Consider the following 22,276-nt stretch of genomic DNA (forward strand, 5'->3'; position numbering starts at 1 on the left):
TTGTAGGTGAGAATGCATGAAACACTCCCAGTGGAGTTCTAGAAACATAGTAGGTGTTCAGTTAATTGTGGCCTTTAGCTTCCTGCAAATTTATATCTCATAAATAAACCAACAATTTATTAAGAATTTACATTATTCCCAATACCCTATCCTTCCGTTATCCTATAAACAAGTCATTCCAATGAGTCTTTCGAATTGCTTGGGACATATCAGCCCTTTGATACCACCCAGAATCTCTGAGAAGTGGTCAGACTCCCTTTTTTTGCACTGCTGTCCTTTACGAGTCAAGGTGAGTGAGAGCAGTGTGGTAGCCATCCTGTAGAAGTAGTGTCTAGTCAATGATTATTAGACCACAGTGAGTCAGAAGACCTTTCGACCCTCTCTGCTGGGTGGACAGTGTAGCTGTAGTATGGCTTTCCATAACTGCAAGTGTAAATTTGGCAACAGACATTAGTGTTGTTCCCTTGACAATTCTAGAGAAATATATCCTTTTTGTTAACATATGTTGACAGACTAAGTCTAATTAAGTAGTTGAATGCACTATATCCTCTAATTGTTGGTAAAGGACTTGAGATTTATTAAAAATCAAACTCATATTCTCTTTCTCATACTCACTGCACTGAATGAATACCAATGGAAATTCACAGTGAGTTTTCTTGAATAATTGCCAAAATGATCATTATTTAGTTTCTAACTGAAAGGTCTACAAAGCCTCCTCTGAGTTCTTCAGTCAGGATGCTCTCTCTCTGACATAGAATATCACAGATCGTCTGACTTGGTTTGCTGTGTCTTTTCCCCCCATAGATTATGAGTTTACTTTCATGGATGATCACTGTAGCTAATATTTATTAAAGGCCATCCTATTTGGCAGGGTCCCTTGAGCTTCCCTTGTAGCTAAGTCAGTAAAGAATCTGCCTGCAATGCAGGAGACCTGGGTTTGATTCCTGGGTCGGGAAGATTCCCTGGAGAAGGAAAATAGCAATCCACTCCAGTATCCTTGCCTGGAAAATCCCATGGACAGAGGAGCCTGGCGGGCTACGGTCCATGGGGCTGCAAGAGTCGGACATGACTTAGCGAATAAACCACTACCACCAACCACTAAGTGCTTTAAGAAGATTAACTCATTTGTTCATCAAACAACCTTTCCAGGTGACACTACTGTTCATCTTCATTTTATATATAAGGAAACTAAGGCCAAGGACAGTTAAATAACAAGTCCAAAACATACAGCTAGTAAGGACAGGGTCAGCTCAACTCCAAGGTCATGCTATAACCATGGCCTTATATTGCCTCTTGGCACGGGTAGAGGTCATTTCTTATCCATCACTGTCACCCCACAGTACCCACTTGAATATCTGGAACAGGGAGGGTCTCAGTCAGTTCTGATTGATACTGCATGGAGCAGAAAAGCCACTTTTGCTGCCACTGACCGGTGTCTGATTTCTCTGTTGTGAAGAGTGGGAGCGTGTTGGAGCAAACACATCCCCCGGGCTTGTAACTCTCTCTGTCCTATGCCTTTTGTGCTGCTTTCTTACTCTTCCTGCTTGCTAACTGCATTATGTAGATTTGAAGTCGGAGCTCAGTTTACAAAAGGGAAAAAAGAACTCTGAACTTCCTACGTGGGATTGAGAGAGGAGAAATATGTAATCCAGGGGGAAAAAGATACATACAAGAAAATATTTAACTAATGAAGTCAAGATGTTATTTGAAATGAGTATATTGCAAACAAAATTAATGTATGAGTGCTGGCTCAGAGCCCTGTTATTGCTGGCGTGACTAGGTCTGAGAATAAGCTGATTGGCAGGGCTTAAAGATCCCAGATCACATGTGGGGAACAGGGTGCTTTCCAAGCACATAAAAATCTGTGCCATCTATCTCTTGGACATAGCTAACAGTCTGTAAGTCTGTAATTCACATCTCCTGCCAGCAGAAAAAAGAAGAAACATGAGCACAGCAGGAAAAGTAAGGCAATTATTATTTTTTACTTTTAGAATTATTCTAATTAATGTAATACTCATGTTTGACTGCTCGATGCTTGAAAGCCAATACTCGCGTTGACTGGAAAGGAAAGTTTCCTTTATTCAGGACTCCAGAAACCTGTATGTTAGTGACTCAGTTGTGTCTGACTCTTTCAACCCCATGGACTATAACTTGCCAGGCTCCTCTGTCCATGGAAATTCCCAGGCAAGAATACTGGAGTGGTGTACCATTTCTTTCTCCAGGGTATCTTCCCGACCCAGAAATTGAACCCATGTCTCCTGCATCTCCTGCATCTGGTGGGCAGATTCTTTGCCACTGAACCACCTGGGAAGCAACCATGTAATATACAGAGATACACTATTTAATGAATAACAATATTCATATATAAGTTAGAAATAAATATATGTTAGAAATACTGAAGTACAACTTAGGATATATGCTTCAATATAGAAAGTATATTAAACTACAATTGAGAAGGGCAATACGTAAATATCTTTAACAAGAATGCAGAGCATCTATACCTATCAAAGTCTATATCTCTTATATTAAGTAAATGTGAAATAGTTATATCCAATCATGAGTAATTTTCAAGTCTAAAGTTAGAAATGAAATGTTTTTATCAAGAAGTTATGTCTATGTTAAGATATCATAATATAGATGTGTTATTCTTTATAACTTAAGTAATATAATTCTTCATAATACAAATGTTATTCTCTTTAAACATAATCATTCTTTTTATGAATACAGGGAAGTTAAATGGGACAAAACTTTTATTGATCTCAAAGCATTAGAATCATCAAAACTAAGCAAACCAACTGAGATGCAGACGTGGAGAAGGGATTTGTGGACACAGCAGGGGAAGGAGAGGCTGGGGTGAATTGCGAGGGTAGCACTGACATATGTACACTACCACGTGTAAAACACACAGCTAGTGGGAAGTTGTTGTATAGTACAGGGAGCTTAGCTCAGTGCTCTGTGATGACCTAAAGGGGCGGGATGGGCGGTGGGTAGGAAGAGGGAGATTCAAGAGTGACAGGATGCATGTATACCTGTAGCTGATTCACACTGTTGTTCAGCAGAAACTAGTACAAATGGTAAAACAATCATACTCCAATCAAAAAACAAAACATTTTTAAAGATAAAGCAAACCAGAATCAACACGCAAAGTCTGATTTTAAAGGGCCCTATTATGGCACAAGTTAGGGAATTCCCATAGAAATGTTAACTTCATACAAAAGCCAATGTGATTTTCCAAAAAAAGATAATAATAATACTGATACAGTTTGAACCACTATTTACACTGAGAACATATATATTTGGTTCTAAGCCTTCCACAAACTCATGTTTATTTGTTCAATGTGTTTACAGGTACAGAGAAATACACATGGTTGTTCACTACAATCAATTCATGTTGTTTAACTGCTTAATGGCAAAAGCCTGTGGAATTGTTTCTAGTAGGTTTGCTGTGTTAGGAGTTAATTGTGCAATATAATATCTTGCTATAATGGCAGGCCTATATAGTGTGGCCTAGATCAGTCATATATATATAACAGGCCTATATCAATAAGACTGGTTGGAAGTCATATAGAAGGTCAATTGGCAGTCTTCTTATTTTAACTTTATTTTCATGCATTACTGATTGGCATTTACAGTAGCATATTACATTTCAAATGAAGAATAGTTAAGAAAAATAAAATTTTAATTTTTCAAAACTCAGAGTTCAGAGATCAAAAGGGTAGGTCAAATGCATTAATTAAACATAAATTACAGGCAATCAATCCCCCCTCCTCAGGTACAACATCCATAACTTTTAGCTATATTATAACACTTCACTTATGTTTAAGCTTCTGGCATTATATTTTCTTCAAATGCTAAATGACAATAGTAATAATACCTACTTTCATAAGGTGGTTGTGAGAATTTAATAAACTAATACTGGAAAGCATTTAAAATAATGCCTGGTACATAGAAATAACTCACTAAATAGTAATCACTGCTATTATTGTTGTTATTGTTATCTAACTTCTAATCTCTTGTTAATCTTTTACTATCATCAAGTAGTGAAAGATAAAATGATATTCATTCTTCAGACACTCAGCTTTGTAACTTTGGGAAAAGTACTCGTCAATTATTGAGTCAGTTGAGCCTCAGGCTTTTCATCTGAAAAATAAGACTAATGATTCAGTAATATGCCCTGTGAAGTTTAAAAGTTTAACTTGTATCTCACCCAACACAGTCACTTGTGCCTGCTACATCATTGGCACCCCATTATTCAATACCTCTCTACCATTAGTGTATTATATCCAAGTACTCTTATATTTATTGTGGCATTGGCTATGATGAACACTTTGTAAAGTGGGAGGATTTGGTGTATATATAGTAAAAATTAATTATCAGATAAATTTCAATTGAATTTTTATCATGTTTGTAGTATGTTGTTAATTCTCTTTAGGAGAAACTCTAAACTACACAAGCTCTGCAAAAGTGAAGACAACCTTTATGCTACATTACCAAGCACTAAACATATATGCTCAACTTTTATTTGTAAGAACATGTGTAAGTAAGCTTTGCTAGCTAGAAAGTCAAACACAGTTCTCCCATTTTTAAGTGTGTGTGTGTGTGTGTGTGTGTGTGTGTGTAGTTTAAACCTCTACAATTTTAGGCTCAAATCCAATCTGGAAAAAAATCTCTATTCATAAATTACATAACAAAACAGAGCTGCCAAATCTAACTTTCAAATGAGTAATGCAAACAAGTAGCCCATAGAAGAAGTAGAGAGAGAAATCAAAGGAGCAGGCAAATAGAGAAAGAAATTCTAGGCTGGGAGGCTTAGGAATTCTAAAGTCAAATCATTTTGGCTTAAGTGGAGAATTGAGCAAGAGGGAAATGAGTTTCAGGTAAACAGACACTGAATCTAGTGAAGTGAAGTGAAGTGAACTCACCCAGTCATGTCTGACTCTTTGTAACCCCATGGACTGTAGCCTACCAGGATCCTCAGTCCATGGGATTTTCCAAGCAAGAATACTGGAGTGGGTTGCCATTTCCTTCCCCAGAGGATCTTCCCGACCCAGGGATTGAACCCGGGTCTCCCGAATTGTAGGCAGATGCTTTACCATCTGAGCTACCAGGGAAGACCTTGAATCTGGTAGTAATATGATAGTGATTTAGAACTTCATGGACAAGACAACAACTTTGGATAAACAACCAATTTCAGAACCACATTAAGAAATAGAACCTTTAGAGGAGAAAACGATGATGATCTTTCTTCGTAAAAGAATATATTCCATTTTTATCTCAATGTCTCCCTATAGTTAATTCTGTTTCTCTTTCCTTGTGTTTTTGCCTCACACATTTTTATAAAGAGTCACTATTATTCTTTCTGCAAATCAGAGGTTGTTCTTGTTCATGGAACAATATTAAGTTTCAGACATGGGGCTAGATGGTGCATGTAAAAAGATCGAAGTCACAATCCCTGAATTCAAGGCTGGGGGAAAAATGGTGTCATCTTTCTGCTCAATTTTCAGGTAATAAAATGCAAAGCAGCTGTGCTGTGGGAGCTCAATAAACCATTTTTCATTGAGGAGGTGGAGGTTGCACCCCCTAAGGCCCATGAAGTTCGTATTAAGGTAAAATTTTTTTCCATTTCTATTTAATCTTAGATTTAAATTTTTCAGAATATAACAATGAAAGTAACCAAAGCACTTGTAATATAGTCATCCAGATAGTGGAATTACATTTGTTGTCAAGGGAAGCTGTAAATCAAAATTGCTAAATTTTTTAAAAAGAGACCAAAGTGTATGTGCAGTACAATCCTAATGAAATGAAGAGAATTTATGTGGTGGCTCAGCAGTAAAAAATCTGCCTGCCAACACAGGAAATGTGGATTTGATCCTTGCATTGGGAATATCTCCTGGAGAAGAAAATAGCAACCCACTCCAGTATTCTTGCCTGGGGAATCCCATGTACAGAGTAGCCTGGTGGACTACAGTCCATGGAATCTCCAAAAGTCAGATATTACTTAGCAATTAAACAACAACAAAAAAAGTGCAAAGGAATATATATCATTTAAAATCAATTAGCATTATGTGGTGGCACTTAAGTAACTTTATTTTCTTATCTGCATTTTCTATTTCTATCAAAAAGACTGCATATTATATGACCTCAATAGTTCAGAAACAATTATTTCACAGGCTACTCCAAATTGTTTAATGTATGAAAGGAAAGTAGAGCATTATTAGGCTGAATAACTTCGGGTATAAATTGAAACTGTATTTGGAAGATTAGGAATTATTAGCAAAACACTTTACAATTCTTCAGTGCAATTTCAGGAAAATGAGTATGTTAAGTCCATCTGAGGGTCATAATCTTATCTGAACCTAATCAACTCCCCCTTTACCTTATAGATGGTGGCCACAGGAATCTGTCGCTCAGATGACCATGTGGTTAATGGATCTCTGGTCACACGTCTTCCTGTGGTCTTGGGCCATGAGGCAGCCGGCATTGTGGAGAGTGTTGGAGAAGGGGTGACCTCAGTAAAACCAGGTACAGAATTCACACTTAGGAAATGTGCCTTTGTTCAGGGCCCCAAGTTGATGTAGCCTGGATAATGACACTGGAGTGATGAGAGATGAAAGAACGTGTTTAAGGCTGAGCAGGGACAGAGGTCTCTTTCTTTTCCCCCTTCCTGCCTGACTCAGGCATGTATGCATCCATGCACTATTGTATTCTCTCGTTCAGCAAGTATTTCTTGAGGACCTACTAGATGTCAGGCACCATGTTAGATCCTGGGAATACATGGGGATTGAAAGAGACCCAGTGTCTGCCAGGGTACAGTTCATAATGAGTTAATTCCCATGTTAGTGTTGCCCAGCACTGTTTTCTACCAGGTCCAAAGAAAACTACTGATGAGACAGAAAAAAACATGTCTAGACATAGTGGAGATAAACATAATCAGTGTATTGAACCTGTTCAGTGCTGACTTCACACAGTGGGGATAGTGAGCTCTGGATTGAATCAACATAATCTCTTCTCAGGTGGGAAGTGGAGCTCATTCACAGGTTTCCCCTTTGAATATATAGCCATTTTTCCTTAAACCATGATTAAACGTGACTGGTTACCAAGTACTATTTTTCTTGAATAATTACTGTATCCTATTATTATATATTAATACAGACAAATATTTTTAGAGGTAAACAGTGAATAAACAGAAAATTTCTGTGCCATCATTGCATATAACCTCTTAAATGTTATTTTTCTGAATCTTTTAGATTAGTATAGATGATTAAAAATAAAAATTATGTTTAATTCTAAAAAATCACTTTAGCTAGTAGATTTGACCTCCCTACTTACAAAACACTTAATTGACCTGTAAACCAAAAACAATAAAATAAGTTGTCTGGTTGAGTTTCAGTTCTTAGTATTTCCTATAGTTAGAAATCTATTAATAACAAATGACAACCCTACTTTCCACCCCAGCTCCCTCCACCAGTAAAAATAAATTATCTACAAATCATCAGCTACAAACATTTGAAAGTCAGTTCCTATCCTAAAAGAAAGTATCTAACTCATTATTGAGGGTTGAGGTTTTCAGGAGAATGTCTTAAATTCTTACTTGTCCTATTTTTGTTTTCCTTAAAAAAGAATTAATTTTTTAAAAGAAGGATTCATTTCATAATAGAGGTAAGCATAATCACTTTGAAAAGTCAGGAAATGGGTGTTGAGGTTCTTATTTTTACTGTATTATTACTATTACTATTACTATTACTGTACTATTACTATAAACTATTACCAGATTATCAAGCGGAACTATGGCAGACTGCTCACAACTTGAATATATATTTATACTTATATTAGTAGTAAGAATATTTAAGGTTTAATTACTAAGTATTAAATGAGATCATCTATATATAATCCCTATGAGAAAGGGCACACAATGAAAGAGAACTATCAACACAGGGCAACTACTTTGAAAAATCATGTTTTCCACATTTACATTTTCTTTGGGCATCTTCAGCATATATAAACCGAAACTGATAATACTGACAAGCAATGACCAAGACATAATGCTGACAGGACCCTATTCTTGGAGACTTCTCGAAGTCAAGTGCCTCTAATACCTATGCGTAAGCTTTAAGTTCTTAAGTTCTTTAATTCCTGTGTAGAAATTTAAGAAGAATCTGTTCTATCCTCATCCCCAGGTGATAAAGTCATCCCACTCTTTGTTCCCCAGTGTGGAAAGTGCAACATTTGTAAACACCCGGAAGCCAACCTCTGCCTGAAACACGAGTGAGTATCTGTTACTATCCTTAGCAGTGAAGGAGTCTGCACATTAGTTATGCTCCTGCCTTATACCCTCTTGTGTTTGTGTGTTGCATTGACCAGTCTGATCGGGCCTCAGGGGACCCTTAGCGATGGTACCTGCAGGTTCACCTGCAGGGGGAAGCCCATCCACCACTTCCTCGGCACCAGCACCTTCACCCAGTACACAGTGGTGGATGAGATGTCAGTGGCCAAGGTCCATGCAGACTCACCGCTGGAGAAAGTCTGCCTCATTGGCTGTGGATTTTCTACTGGTTATGGGTCTGCGGTCAAAGTTGCCAAGGTAGGAATAACAATGAGTGATAAAACCGGCTACACTCAGACTTGTCAGGAGGTAAAAGCAAAGCAACTTCTCACAGGAATCTGAGATCATTCTTCACAGATTTATTGGAAGCTTTCCCCTCTTCTACCATAATAGCATTGCTATGCTCCACAGAATTGAGGATGTTGATTAAAAGTATAAAATACCCTCAGAAGGAATTGAGGGCATGTCCTAGAAAATTTATCCATTATCACAAATGAAAAGCTGTTGATAACTAGTTAAGAAAAAGTAGAAGTGTTTTCCATTATTATTCTTCTGTATGTGTTCTTTATGATATTACTAAATTTTAGACCTAGGAGTTCATTTTATCATTCATTTAGTGCCTACATGAGCCATGCACAGTAGGTTCTGCTAAATTTTAAGGAAGCAAAAGTAAACGAAATGAAGGGGTTGACTATGAGGAGCATTTAGTTTGTGGATCCTCTACTCCCAGAATTAGGATCAACAGGAGAGTCCAGAGCCTGACCTGATATCCTGATAAACCTCCAAACTGAGGGTCACCAACATACCCACTCTATGTATCTCTATGATGAAAGCAATAAAGCTTTGATGATGCATGAAGCATTTATTCCACTGCTATACCTCTTACCCAGGCATGAACACATACACACACACAAACTTCAGAAGTGGTAGGTTTTAAGGAGAAATTCTTTAAAGTCTCTTCTTCCTAAAAGGCTGGAAATCTAGTAGTATCCTTTTGTTTTATGAACTGACACCCAGAGACATAAAGCCATTTGCCCCAAATCTTACAGGTAGTTAATATGACATATTAACTGTGACTAGCCTCCTCAAAACTCCTGATGAATCATAAACCATAGTAGACATTTACCAACACATTTAAATCACAATCACAAGCCTCATATTTTTCTAAGGTAAAAAAATGGTGTCATACCCCCCACAGAATATCTACTTGGGACAGGAGGAACATTTTACCCACAGTGAAGTCTGACGATAACAGACTAGGTTTATTAAACAGTCCCTTAGGTAAGTTAAACTATTGTGAACATGTGTTTTCCAAATTTCTGTGGCCTTCGCACTAAGTCCCTTGTGCAACTGCATCATCTGAACAGATCGTCTAATTGAACCTGCACACACAGCGGAAGCCAAGGGTACTTGTGATAATAAATTTCATCCATTATTAAAATATAAACCAGCTTTTCATTGCATTATTTTTCATTTGTGTATTTTTTAAAGCAGGGATAAGGACCCATTAAGAACACATTCGTCTCAAGCTGTATTATCTTGAAATTACTTGTTAAATTTCCCCTGTTGTTAAGTTTGCTTAAGCTGGGGATAACTCTTCTATGCTTCACAGCTTATTTCTGCTCTCACTTTACATCATGGCTACTGAAAGCTATTGAACCAAGGTGTTAATTATTGAGGGTTCAATTGGATTATTTTGTCAGTCTCCTCTCTTCCATTCATTATTTAATTTCCCTAGAATTGTGTTTGTGTATGTGTGATGGACTGAAGCTGGCTATCAATGGATTTGAGCCACTAGATTTTCTTCAAGAGGGGAATCACTAGCATCTAGAGCTCAATGGTCATCCAGTCCACTGGCTCCCAGCTTGGGTTTCCCACTGGAGTTACTTGGAGACTTGGCCTTACCTGCAGAGCTGCTGTCGTTGTTTAGTCGCTAAGTCGTGTCCTACCCTCTGTGACCCTATGGATTGAAGCTTACCAGGCTCCTCTGTCCATGGGAATGCCCAGGCAACAATACTGGAGTGGATTGCATATCTTTTTCCACTTACCAGCAGAGTCTGATTTAATTGCTTATGGACTGTGACCTGGGCATTGAGTTTTTTTTAAAGTTCCCTAGGTGAGTCTAATGTCCAGGAAAATTAGAGAAACACTAATCTATTTCAAACCCTTCATTTCAAGTGTGAGGCAGCTAAAGTCAAAAGAGGTTTTGACAAAAGGTTGGACATAATTTGACATGACATAACTTCTGACAAGAAACAAAGCATGATACTTTAAACAATTTAGGCTCTTTCTAACAATTGTTGTTGTTTGTTGTTGTTCAGTTACTAAGTCATGTCCGACTCTTTGTTAGCCCATGGACTCTAGCCCACCAGGCTCCTCTGTCCATGGGATTTCCCAGGCAAGAATACTGGAGTGGGCTGCCATTTCCTTCTCCAGGAGATCTTCCTGACCCAGGGATCACGCCCACATTTCCTGTATTGGCAGGCAGATTCTTTACCTCTGGGGCACCTGGGGAGCCTTTAACAATCATTACTTAATCCATTTTCACATTTTCTGAAAACACAGGTCAGCCAGGGCTCCACCTGTGCCGTGTTTGGCCTTGGAGGGGTTGGCCTGTCTGTTATCATGGGCTGCAAAGCAGCCGGAGCAGCCAGGATCATTGCAGTGGACATCAACAAAGACAAATTTGCAAGGGCCAAACAGGTGGGTGCCACTGAGTGCATCAACCCTCAGGACTACGAGAAACCCATCCATGAGGTGCTGCAAGAAGTGAGTGGTGGAGGTGTGGATTTTTCATTTGAAGTCATCGGTCGGCTTGACACCATGGTATGTACTTTGAAATGTCTCAAGACATCAGCTTCTGCATTCTAGAGTGTTCTGTAATGTGGCGGAATATAAACATTATATATAAAGAATATTTTTAAAATATGGCAATTTTCCATCTCCTATTTGTTACCTGGGTTGCTTAATTTATTATGATGAGGAATCTCATTCCATCAGTCAAAAAAAAACCCCGTCACGAGTATCATGTCCTTTTTAGAGAGGAAAGGGGGTTTATACTGAGCCATCATAAATCTAATTTTTAGTTTTAAATATTGAAACTCAAGTAAATATAAAGAATATAAATTCTGTTCTCAAGTTGGCAAGTTTGATTTTTCAACACATTCTTAACAAAAAACTGATTTAACAATATTTGTGTGCTTTAATGAATTCTTTTTTTTCAAAGACCATAGTTTGACAAAAAAAAAAAAAAAAAAAAAAAAAAGAGCAACTTTAAGCTCCCTATCATTTTATTAACAGAAAATATGCCCCATTTTACCACAACAGACAGCACAGTGCCTGGTACCTAAAAAGCATCCAAATCTGTGTGCTGAACTGAATAATTTAAAAGGTTAACAGGTTTTCCCACCAGAAATTTTTAAGTGACATGTATCTTTTAGTGTTATTTGTGGATTACATGAGGTGACACATGTAACATATTTAGCAAGTGCCACCTGTCAGTGCTAAGCTCTTAATAAATATTATCTGGTGTTGTCAAAGGAAGTACCATTTCCAATTGTGCAAAATTTACATCATCTTTAAAATATACATGATATTTCCCTTCTCCAGGGGATCTTCCCAACCCAAGGATCGAACCCAGATCTCCTGCATTTCAGGCTTTCTTTACTGTGTGACCATCAGGGAAACCCCATACATGATAGTACTTTCAAATAATAACAGATATCATCAACTGCAACAGAGAACACATCTCTAGTTACATTCCCCCTAACCAGAATTCTCTAGAATCCTAATGAAAAAACCTGCAGAGACCAACATAAACAACCTCCCTCTTTAGGTTCTCCAGTAAGTCCCAGCAGTGTTGGTAATGGGGACAGCACCTTAGGAGTAAAGCACTTTAGAACCTTGACCAGGAACAGTTATTCCATAGATGACTGATGTTCCAAGGCTGTGGCTTTCCAAGGCTGTCAATTGCTCCTTACGCCATTTTTAGTATGGTTTTTCCTCCATTTTCTCTTGTAGAATTGGATTATTTTAAGTATCTGATAGTCACATGTCCTGAGGTTTTCTGATCTTCCAAGTATCATACTTCAAAATCAAAGGATCAATTACTATATATTTCTGGGGTGGAGGGTGTTTTCCTAAACAACTTTCTTACTACACACATGTCTAAAAACCTGACTGGAAGGAAAACGCTTTCTTTTTAGTTTCAGAGTAAAAATAAATAAATAAATAAAAGCTTACAGAAGGTCAGAGCACATTTAAAACATGCCCATTTTGACCAACATCTATAAGACTGTTTTGGCCAACAGCTTGCTCCTTGGAAGAAAAGCTATGACCAACCTAGACAGCATATTAAAAAGTAGAGACATTACTTTGCCAACAAAGGTCCATCTAATCAAAGCTATGGTTTTTCCAGTAGTCCTGTATGGATGTGAGAGTTGGACTATAAAGAAAGGTCAGCACCGAAGAATTGGTGCTCTTGAACTGTGATGTTGGAGAAGACTCTTGAGAGTCTCTTGGACTGCAAGGAGATCCAACCAGTCTATCCTAAAGGAAATCAGTCTTGAGTATTCACTGGAAGGACTGATATTGAAGCTGAAACTCCAATACTTTTGCCACCTGATGGGAAGAACTGACTCATTTGAGAAGACCCTGATGCTGGGAAAGATTGAAGGTGGGAGGAGAAGGGGATGATAGAGGATGAGATGGTTGGATTGCATCACTGACTCAATGGACATGAGTTTGAGTAGGCTCTGTGAGTTGGTGATGGACAGGAAAGCCTGGCATGCTGCAGTCCACGGGGTCACAAAGAGTCAGAAAGGACTGAGCAACTGAACTGAACTGAACATCATTAGTAGAAGGGAAAGCAAATCAAAATCACAAAGGGATTATTACCTTGTACCTGTTCGAATGAATATTATCAAAAAAAAAAAAAAAGCAATAGCAACTGTTGAAGAGGGTGTGGAAAAAAGGGAATTTTGTGCACTGTTTGTGGGAATGTAAAACAGCCACTATGAAAAGCAGTATAAATGCTCCTCAAAATATATAAGATAGATCTTTTATAACATGATCCAGCAATCCTCCTTCTAAGAATATATCTAAAGAAATTAAAATCACTATCTTAGACATGTACATCCCCATGTTCATTGCAGCATTATTCATAATAGCCAAGATATAGAAACAACCTAAATGTACCTATGGATGAGTAAATAAAGAAATTGTGAGGTATGTATGTATGTATGTATATGTGTATATATATATATATATATATATATATATATATATATATATATCAGTTCAGTTCAGTTCAGTCGCTCAGTCGTGTCTGACTCTTTGCAACCCCATGAATCGCAGCACGCCAGGCCTCCCTGTCCATCACCAACTCCCAGAGTTTACTCAAACCCATGTCCATCGAGTAGGTGATGCCATCCAACCACTTTATCCTCTGTCGTCTCCTTCTCCTCCTGGCCCTAATCCCTCCCAGCATCAGGGTCTTTTCCAATGAGTCAACTCTTCGCATGAGGTGGCCAAAGTATTGGAGTTTCAGCTTCAGCATCAGTCCTTCCAATGAACACCCAGGATTGATCTCCTTTAGGATGGATTGGGTGGATCTCCTTGCAGTCCAAGGGACTCTCAAGAGTCTTCTCCAACACCACAGTTCAAAAGCATCAATTCTTCGGTGCTCAGCTTTCCTCACAGTCCAACTCTCACATCCATACATGACCACTGGAAAAACCATAGCCTTGACCAGATGGACCTTTGTTGGCAAAGTAATGTCTCTGCTTTTCAATATACTATCTAGGTTGGTCATAGCTTTCCTTCCAAGGAGTAAGCGGCTTTTAATTTCATGGCTGCAATCACCATCTGCAGTGATTTTGAAGCCCCCCCAAAATAAAGTCTGACACTGTTTCCACTGTCTTCCCATCTACTTCCCCTGAGGTGATGGGACCAGATGCCATGATCTGAGTTTTCTGAATGTTAAGTTTTAAGCCAACTTTTTCACTCTCCTCTTTCACTTTCATCAAGAGACTTTTTAGTTCCTCTTCACTTTCTGCCATAAGGGTGGTATCATCTGCATATCTGAGGTTATTGATATTTCTCCCGGCAATCCTGATTCCAGCTTGTGCTTCTTCCAGCCCAGCATTTCTCATGATGTACTCTGCACATACGTTAAATAAGCAGGGTGACAATGTACAGCCTTGACGTACTCCTTTTCCTATTTGGAACCAGTCTGTTGTTCCATGTCCAGTTCTAACTGTTGCTTCCTAACCTGCATACAGGTTTCTCAAGAGGCAGGTCAGGTGGTCTGCTATTCCCATCTCCTTCAGAATTTTCCACAGTTTTTTGTGATCCACACAGTCAAAGGCTTGGCGTAGTCAATAAAGCAGAAATAGATGTTTTTCTGGAACTCTCTTGCTTTTTCAATGATCCAGAGAACGTTGGCAATTTCATCTCTGGCTCCTCTGCCTTTTCTAAAACCAGCTTGAACATCTGGAAGTTTGCAGTTCACGTATTGCTGAAGCCTGGCTTGCAGAATTTTGAGCATTACTTTACTAGCGTGTGAGATCAATGCAATTGTGCAGTAGTTCGAGCATTCTTTGGCATTGCCTTTCTGTGGCATATATGTAGTATACATATGTGAATTGTATATATGTATATATATATGAATGAATATAATATGAATATATATATGAATGAATGTTCATATATATGAATGAATGTTATTCATATATATGAATATATATGAATATGAATGAATGTTTTATATATATATATATATACATATATATATATATATGAATTAATGTTATTCAGCCATAGAAAAGAAGTGTTGACCTTTGCAAAAACTTGGAAAAATCTGGAGGACATTATGCAAAGTGAGATACGCCAGACACAGAAAAACAATTATTGTATGATCTCTCCCATATGTGGAGTCTAAAAAAATTCAAATTCTTAGAACCACTGAGTAGAACAGTGGTTGCCAGGGGCTGGAGGAAGTAGGGGAGGATTAATAGGTAGATGTCAGAGAGTACAAACTCTCGGTTATGAAGAAGTTCTAGAGACATCCATATACAGCATGGTTACTATAGTGTTATTAACTATAGTTAATAATACTGTTCTATATACCTCCAATTTGCTAAGAGGGACGATCTTAAGTGGTCTCACTGCAAAAAAGACGCTAGTAATTGTGTGAGGTGATAAATGTGTTCACTTAAAAAAATCATGGTGTACAACCTAAAAGTAAATGATTTTTGTCCATCATACTTCAACAAAATGAGGGTTCAGTTCAGTTCTGTTCAATCTCTCAGTCATGTCCAACTCTTTGCAACTCCATGAACTGCAGCACACCAGGCCTGCCTGTCCATAACCAGCTCCCAGAGTTCACCCAAACTCATGTCCATTGAGTTGGTGATGCCATCAAACCATCTCTTCCTCTGTTGTGCCCTTCTCCTCCTGCCCTCCATCTTTCCCAGGACCAGGGTCTTTTCAAATGAGCCACCTTTTCACATCAGGTGGCCAAAGTATTGGAGTTTGAGCTTCAACATCCGTTCTTCCAATGAATACCCAGGACTAATCTCCTTTAGGATGGACTGGTTGGATCTCTTTGCAGTCCAAGGGACTTTCAGGAGTCTTCTCCAACGTCACAGTTCAAAAGCATCAATTCTTCGGCACTCAGCTTTCCTTAATCCAACTCTCACATCCATACATGACTACTGGAAAAACCATAGCCTTGACTAGATGGACCTTTGTTGACAAAGTAATGTCTCTGCTTTTTAATATACTATCTAGGTTGGTCATAACTTTCATTCCAAGGAGTAAGTGTCTTTTAATTTCATGGCTACAGTCACCATCTGCAGTGATTTTAGAGCCCAGAAAAATAAAATCAGCCACTGTTTCCATATCTATTTGCCATGAAGTGATGGGACCAGATGCCATGATCTGAGTTTTCTGAATGTTGAGCTTTAAGCCAACTTTTTCACTCTCCTCTTTCACTTTCATCAAGAGACTCTTTAATTCTTCACTCTCTGCCATAAGGGTGGTGTCATCTGCACATCTGATGTTATTGATATTTCTCCTGGAAATCTTGATTCCAGCTTGTGCTTCTTCCAGCCCAGCATTTCTCATGATGTACTCTGCATAGAAGTTAAATAAGCAGGGTGACAGTATACAGCCTTGACGTACTTCTTTTCCTATCTGGAACCAGTCGGTTGTTCCATGTCCAGTTCTAACTGTTGCTTACTGACCTGCATATAGGTTTCTCAAGAGGCAGGTCAGGTGGTCTGGTATTCCCATCTCCTTCAGAATTTTCCACAGTTTATTGTGATCCACACAGTCAAAGGCCTTGGCATAGTCAATAAAGTAGAAGTAGATGTTTTTTCTGGAACTCTCTTGCTTTTTTGATGATCCAGAGGATGTTCGCAATTTCATCTCTGGTTCCTCTGCCTTTTCTAAAACCAGCTTGAACATCTGGAAGTTCACGGTTCACATATTGCTGAAGCCTGACTTGGAGAATTTTGAGCATTACTTTACTAGTGTGTGAGACAAGTGCAATTGTATGGTAGTTTGAGCATTCTTTGGCATTGCCTTTCTTTGGAATTGGAATGAAAACTGACCTTTTCCAGTCCTGTGGCCACTGCTGAGTTTTTCACATTTGCTGACATATTGCTTGCAGCACTTTCACAGCACCATCTTTTAGGATTTGAAATAGCTCAACTGGAACTCCACCACCTCCACTAGCTTTGTTTGTAGTGATGCTTCCAAAGGCCCACTTGACTTCACATTCCAGGATGTCTGGCTGTAGGAGATTGATCACATCAGTGTGATTATCTGGGTCATGAAGATTTTTCTTGTACAGTTCTTCTGTGTATTCTTGCCACCTCTTCTTAATATCTTCTGCTTCTGTTAGCCCCATAGCATTTCTGTTCTTTATTGAGCCCATCTTTGCATTAAATATTCCTTTGGTATATCTAATTTTCTTGAAGAGATCTCTAGTCTTTCCCATTCTCTTGTTTACCTCTATTTCTTTACATTGATCAGATGCTTATATCTTTCCTTTTCTCCTTTGCTTTTTGCTTCTCTTCTTTTTACAGCTATGTGTAAGTCCTCCTCAGACAGCCATTTTGCCTTTTTGCATTTCTTTTTCTTGGGGATGGTCTTTAGGGTAAACGTACATAAATTAGGGGAAAAGTTCCCAATTAGAAATGGCCAGTAGAAATACGGATCCATTAAAAAGGGAGATCATCAAGAGAAGAGAGAAATATTGATGATGTAACTGATCATGTATCTGGTTCACCATTAAAATACCTGGTTCAAAGTACTGAGTGCAAGATATCTACTTGATAGTTAAATGAAGAATGAATTAACCATTTCAGATTGCTCTGGGTACATATGATGATAAACATTACCTTTATTTGAAGAGTCAGATTATATATATGTTATGATATTTGCATCTTTATTATTTTCATCTACTGTTTCATTCAAAAATATTTTCTGGGCATTTTCTAAAGCCACATGCAGTGACTTTAGGAAATAATGGGAAGTGAAGAAAAAGCCAATCTCTTCCAGCCACACACTCACAATTTAACTAGATTAATAGCACATGATACTGTGTGTCACAAATGGGGACTACTAGAGAATCCACTTTAATGATACTACATATTAATTTTATTCCAGATGTCTGCCTTGTTGTGCTGTCAAGAAGCATATGGCGTAAGCGTCATTGTAGGAGTACCTCCTAATGCCCAAAATATCACTATGAACCCCATGTTGTTGTTGACTGGACGTACCTGGAAAGGAGCTATTTTTGGAGGTACGTGGTTAGGCTTGAGGGCCAAATTCTTACTAACGGCAGGAATTCTTCCCTTTTGCAAGTGACAAGGCCAGGCTTTAAAATGCAATGTAGTTTAAAAATACACTAAAATTCCTTTGTATCTATAGGCTCCAAATCAACTAGATGTGGAACTAATGTACCCCACAGTCCCAAGATAGACTTTAATGGTGTCCCCATAAACTGACTAGGATCTTGCAGCATCATATCTTTTGATACTGGTGACTGCATAATGCACTGAGGAGGATCCAGGAGGAGGATCCAGGATCCATAATGCACCTAGGAGGATCCAGGAAATACATAGCAACAATTTATGTCTGCACTCACTGCCCAGATGGAGACAACTGCTAAATTTTCTTCTTGACTCTGAGAATAACCATCTGTACTATAATTTCTCTATGAGAGAACTAATAACCAAAAGTTTTGGTTTGCTCAGTGTGGAGATTTTTTAAAAAGTCAAATCACTTCAAAAGGAAATTGAATTGAAGGAAATTGAAACACAGTCTCTTACTAACCTCAACAACAGTAGTCTGTGGGCATTTTATACACTTTCATTTAAATTTTATGTAGAAAGTCTTGTCTCTAATCCTCTGCTTATATCTGGATGAATCCAACATTGATGTCACTTTCTTTTCAGGCTTCAAAACTAAAGAATCTGTCCCCAAACTTGTGACTGATTTCATGGCTAAGAAGTTTTCACTGGATCAATTAATTACCCATGTTTTACCATTTGAAAAAATAAATGAAGGATTTGACCTGCTTCGCTCTGGAAAGAGGTAGATTTTAAGTTTTGGTGGGGTTTGACTAACAGACAAAAAAAGGTAGAAGGATGACAGAAAGGCAAGGATGGAGTGCCTTGGTTTTCTATTCCCAGTTCAGTCTCTGCATGTAGAACACATAAGATCATATTGCAAGAAAAAATGCTTTGCATCTCCTGTTCTGCTGAAGCCAAATTATGTTGGTCACAGCAAATCTGAATGATCAGACCCTCTGCCTTCTTCACAAGAGATTTCTCTGCTTTGCAAGGAAAAAGAATCAGAGACACATAGTCATATAACATGGAGTTATCCCAGTCCCTGCCTGGCCACTTAAAATGGATGACTATTAATAACTACAAATTTAAATTACATTCCAGACATCCCAAAAACTCATTATGGAAGCTAGTGGAGCTATATAGGCATCATTTTCTATACATATTACTTTTTTCAAAAAATGCTGACTATTACTTTTACTCTTTTTTTCCATTTACAAAGGATTTTTCACAAATACAAATTATTGCAAAGAAGAAGGGTACAAAATGTTATTTTAAATGTTTAAATCTACATTTTCTTCAAAACTTACAAAACCAAGTCAGTTCCATTTTCTACTTCTAATATTAATCATTTACAAACACCTATAAAGAAGAATTTCATCACTGGCATTTATAAATGAGACACAACTAGTAATAGGCGGTTTTACCTAACTCCCACCTTCTTGTTCCATAGTCTCTGCTTTCTCTGTGACTTCACACTTCTCATGAGGTTTTTTGGTTTTAAACACTATTTCTTAAGCAGCCATACACATAACATATACTAGACACTTGGTCTGATAAATATTATTGAAGATGGAAAGAAACTAGCATCCAAACAGTACCAGATCACAGCCTTTCTAGAAAGCAGTTTGATCATATGTATAAGAAACCTCAAAAAAAGAAACTTAGATCCTATGTCCCAACAATTACATTTCTGAGAATCTATTCTACAGAAATTATGAGATATGCAAATGTACATATGTTTAAGCATGTTTATTATCTATAATAGCAAAAATTGGAAACATCCTAAAAGTTCAACATTAAAGGAATAATAAATTCCAAACATTACTAGAAATAAATTAAGCCATTTAAAAGAAAGTGATTTCATTAAATTGGAAAATTCTCCTGATGTAATTTTAGGTTATAGAGTAGAGAATATAGAACTTATACATACAATACAGTTCAAAGTTTTCAGTCAAAACAATAAAAACATATGTTTAGAAAAAAGATAATCAAAATTCAAGAAAATATTGACATTGATTATTTCTAAGTTGTGGGATTACAGGTTATTTTTACTTTCTTCTTTATAATGTCCTTTAGTTTCTAAATTATCTATATACATTTTTCATATATATGTGTGTATATACATACACACATATATACATATATATTAATAATTTTTTAAGATACAAAGATCACCTTTTTATAAAGTATTTATCCATCAGAAGATGGTTTTTAGAAAGGACATTAGTTCCAGTAAAATGTTACCTTTCTGATCTTCCCAAGAATAAAGTCTCTCCAAACACAAATCAACTTTTTTTCTACTTTTAAGTCTTCTTAAGCATTTCTTTATCTAAGCTCTGTTAAAATTTCAACATGGCCTTAACTTTATTACATTATCAGCACTTTTAGGCACATTATCTATCAGCTTGTAATTTGTGCAATTTTGTATTTGGATTTAAATCCCAGGAGCCCACACTAGATGTATGTTTTATAGTAAGGTACAAATTTCTCTATCTTTCTGTATCTATCATCTCTAAAATGGAAATAATATTAGAACCTGCCACATAGTGTTGTTTAAGTAGAGGTTTAAATGATAAAATACATGATGAGAATCTACAGAGTGACAAATAGCATGAACTTATTACATGTAATTATCAGTTGTTGTTTGTGTTTGTTATTACATAGGGAATGTAGACTCTCAAAAGAGATATTTTGAAAATCTAATACATAATGAAGCCTAAATGACAGTCATACTCAGAATGTTATAATTGAGGTTCAGGTTGGAGAAAGACAACAGCAAAAGATGAGCTGACCTTTTACTTGACTTGAGTGCATTAGGGATGGGAATGGAATAGCAGGAAACAAAGACAGCTTTTCAAAGAGACAAACTGAATGCTCTTTGTACTCTCACATGGAAGAGTGTATATTATCTAAACACTAAAACACTTTCTATCTCTTATTTTCTATTGCAGTGTCCGCACCATCCTGACATTTTGAGACCATACACACACCTTCACTTGTAGCAGTCTTCTGCCTCCTCTATCATCTGAAACATCAGCCAAACATCAATAATTCTGTTCTTCAGAGGTACTACCAATAAACTGCACATGGGAGCTTTCCAAAAGAAATAAAAATTAATATGAAATCATTTTTGAAGCAAATTTTTAAAATGTAAGTGAGAGCTAGATAAATCATCACATGTGTAATTGAGTCTAATAAAGTCTCCTTAATAATTCTACTCATGTTGAATCATGTCATCTTTCAGACTGAGGAATGGTATTTCTTTTGACTTCTTGTATTTTTTGTGTCTTTGCCACCCTTAGTCATTTAGCTTTAGTCACTGAAAAGGACCTTATTATACTCATTATACTTGCCTTCAACATACATGTGATGGGGTATTGTACTCAAAATCTTCTACCTGTACTTCCACTGTCTGTAGCAAAACCCTACAGTAAAAACTATAGTTTGCAAAAGAATACACTCTGATTTATAAGTGGAGAACGTCGAGAAATTCTAAATGCAGGAATTTTCTTAGGTAAATATCACATATGTTTAAGGTGAAGGGAAGTGTTTTTATACTACAGTTTCATACTACATGTGATAAATGTGAGGTTTGAATACTAAATCTGAAAGCTGGACTATTCTTAGAATCATTTTACAAAAAGTCTATTTTTTACTCAAGAAAGTAGTTTATTGGTTGCTGCTAAGTTGCTGTTAAGTCACTTCAGTCATGGCCAACTCTGTGCGACCCCATAGACGGCAGTCCACCAGGCTCTCCCGTCCCTGGGATTCTCCAGGCAGAACACTGGAGTGGGTTGCCATTTCCTTCTCCAATGCATGAAAGTGAAAAGTGAAAGTGAAGTCGCTCAGTCGCGTCCCACTCTTTGCGACCCCATGGACTGCAGCCCACCAGGCTCCTCCGTCCATGGGATTTTCCAGGCAAAAGTACTGGAGTGGGGTGCCATTGCCTTCTCCAAGTTTATTGGTTAAAAGATCTTAATTATTATCATTGTAACTGTAGTTAACTGAAAATGAGCCACAAGGTAGTCAAAAAGTAATATGGCAGCTTGAAGTCCAGGGACGGGAATAAAGCAGCTGCGGACACAGCATG

The 22,276-nt window shown here is 37.6% G+C and overlaps 1 protein-coding gene across 1 annotated transcript; it reads left to right on the plus strand.

The window, feature by feature from the left end:
- The first annotated feature begins 1,857 nt into the window (after positions 1-1,857).
- On the plus strand, positions 1,858-21,959 carry LOC136147841 (alcohol dehydrogenase E chain). Its single transcript, XM_065907175.1, has 9 exons — positions 1,858-1,962; positions 5,505-5,606; positions 6,384-6,522; positions 8,178-8,265; positions 8,362-8,581; positions 10,889-11,149; positions 17,999-18,134; positions 18,790-18,928; positions 21,138-21,959. The coding sequence occupies exons 1-9, from the start codon at positions 1,945-1,947 to the stop codon at positions 21,160-21,162; spliced, it is 1,128 nt and encodes a 375-aa protein (XP_065763247.1). The 5' UTR covers positions 1,858-1,944; the 3' UTR covers positions 21,163-21,959.
- The last annotated feature ends 317 nt before the right edge of the window (positions 21,960-22,276 follow it).

This window comes from Muntiacus reevesi, chromosome 16, assembly GCF_963930625.1.
Source record: "Muntiacus reevesi chromosome 16, mMunRee1.1, whole genome shotgun sequence".
Taxonomy (NCBI): domain Eukaryota; kingdom Metazoa; phylum Chordata; class Mammalia; order Artiodactyla; family Cervidae; genus Muntiacus; species Muntiacus reevesi.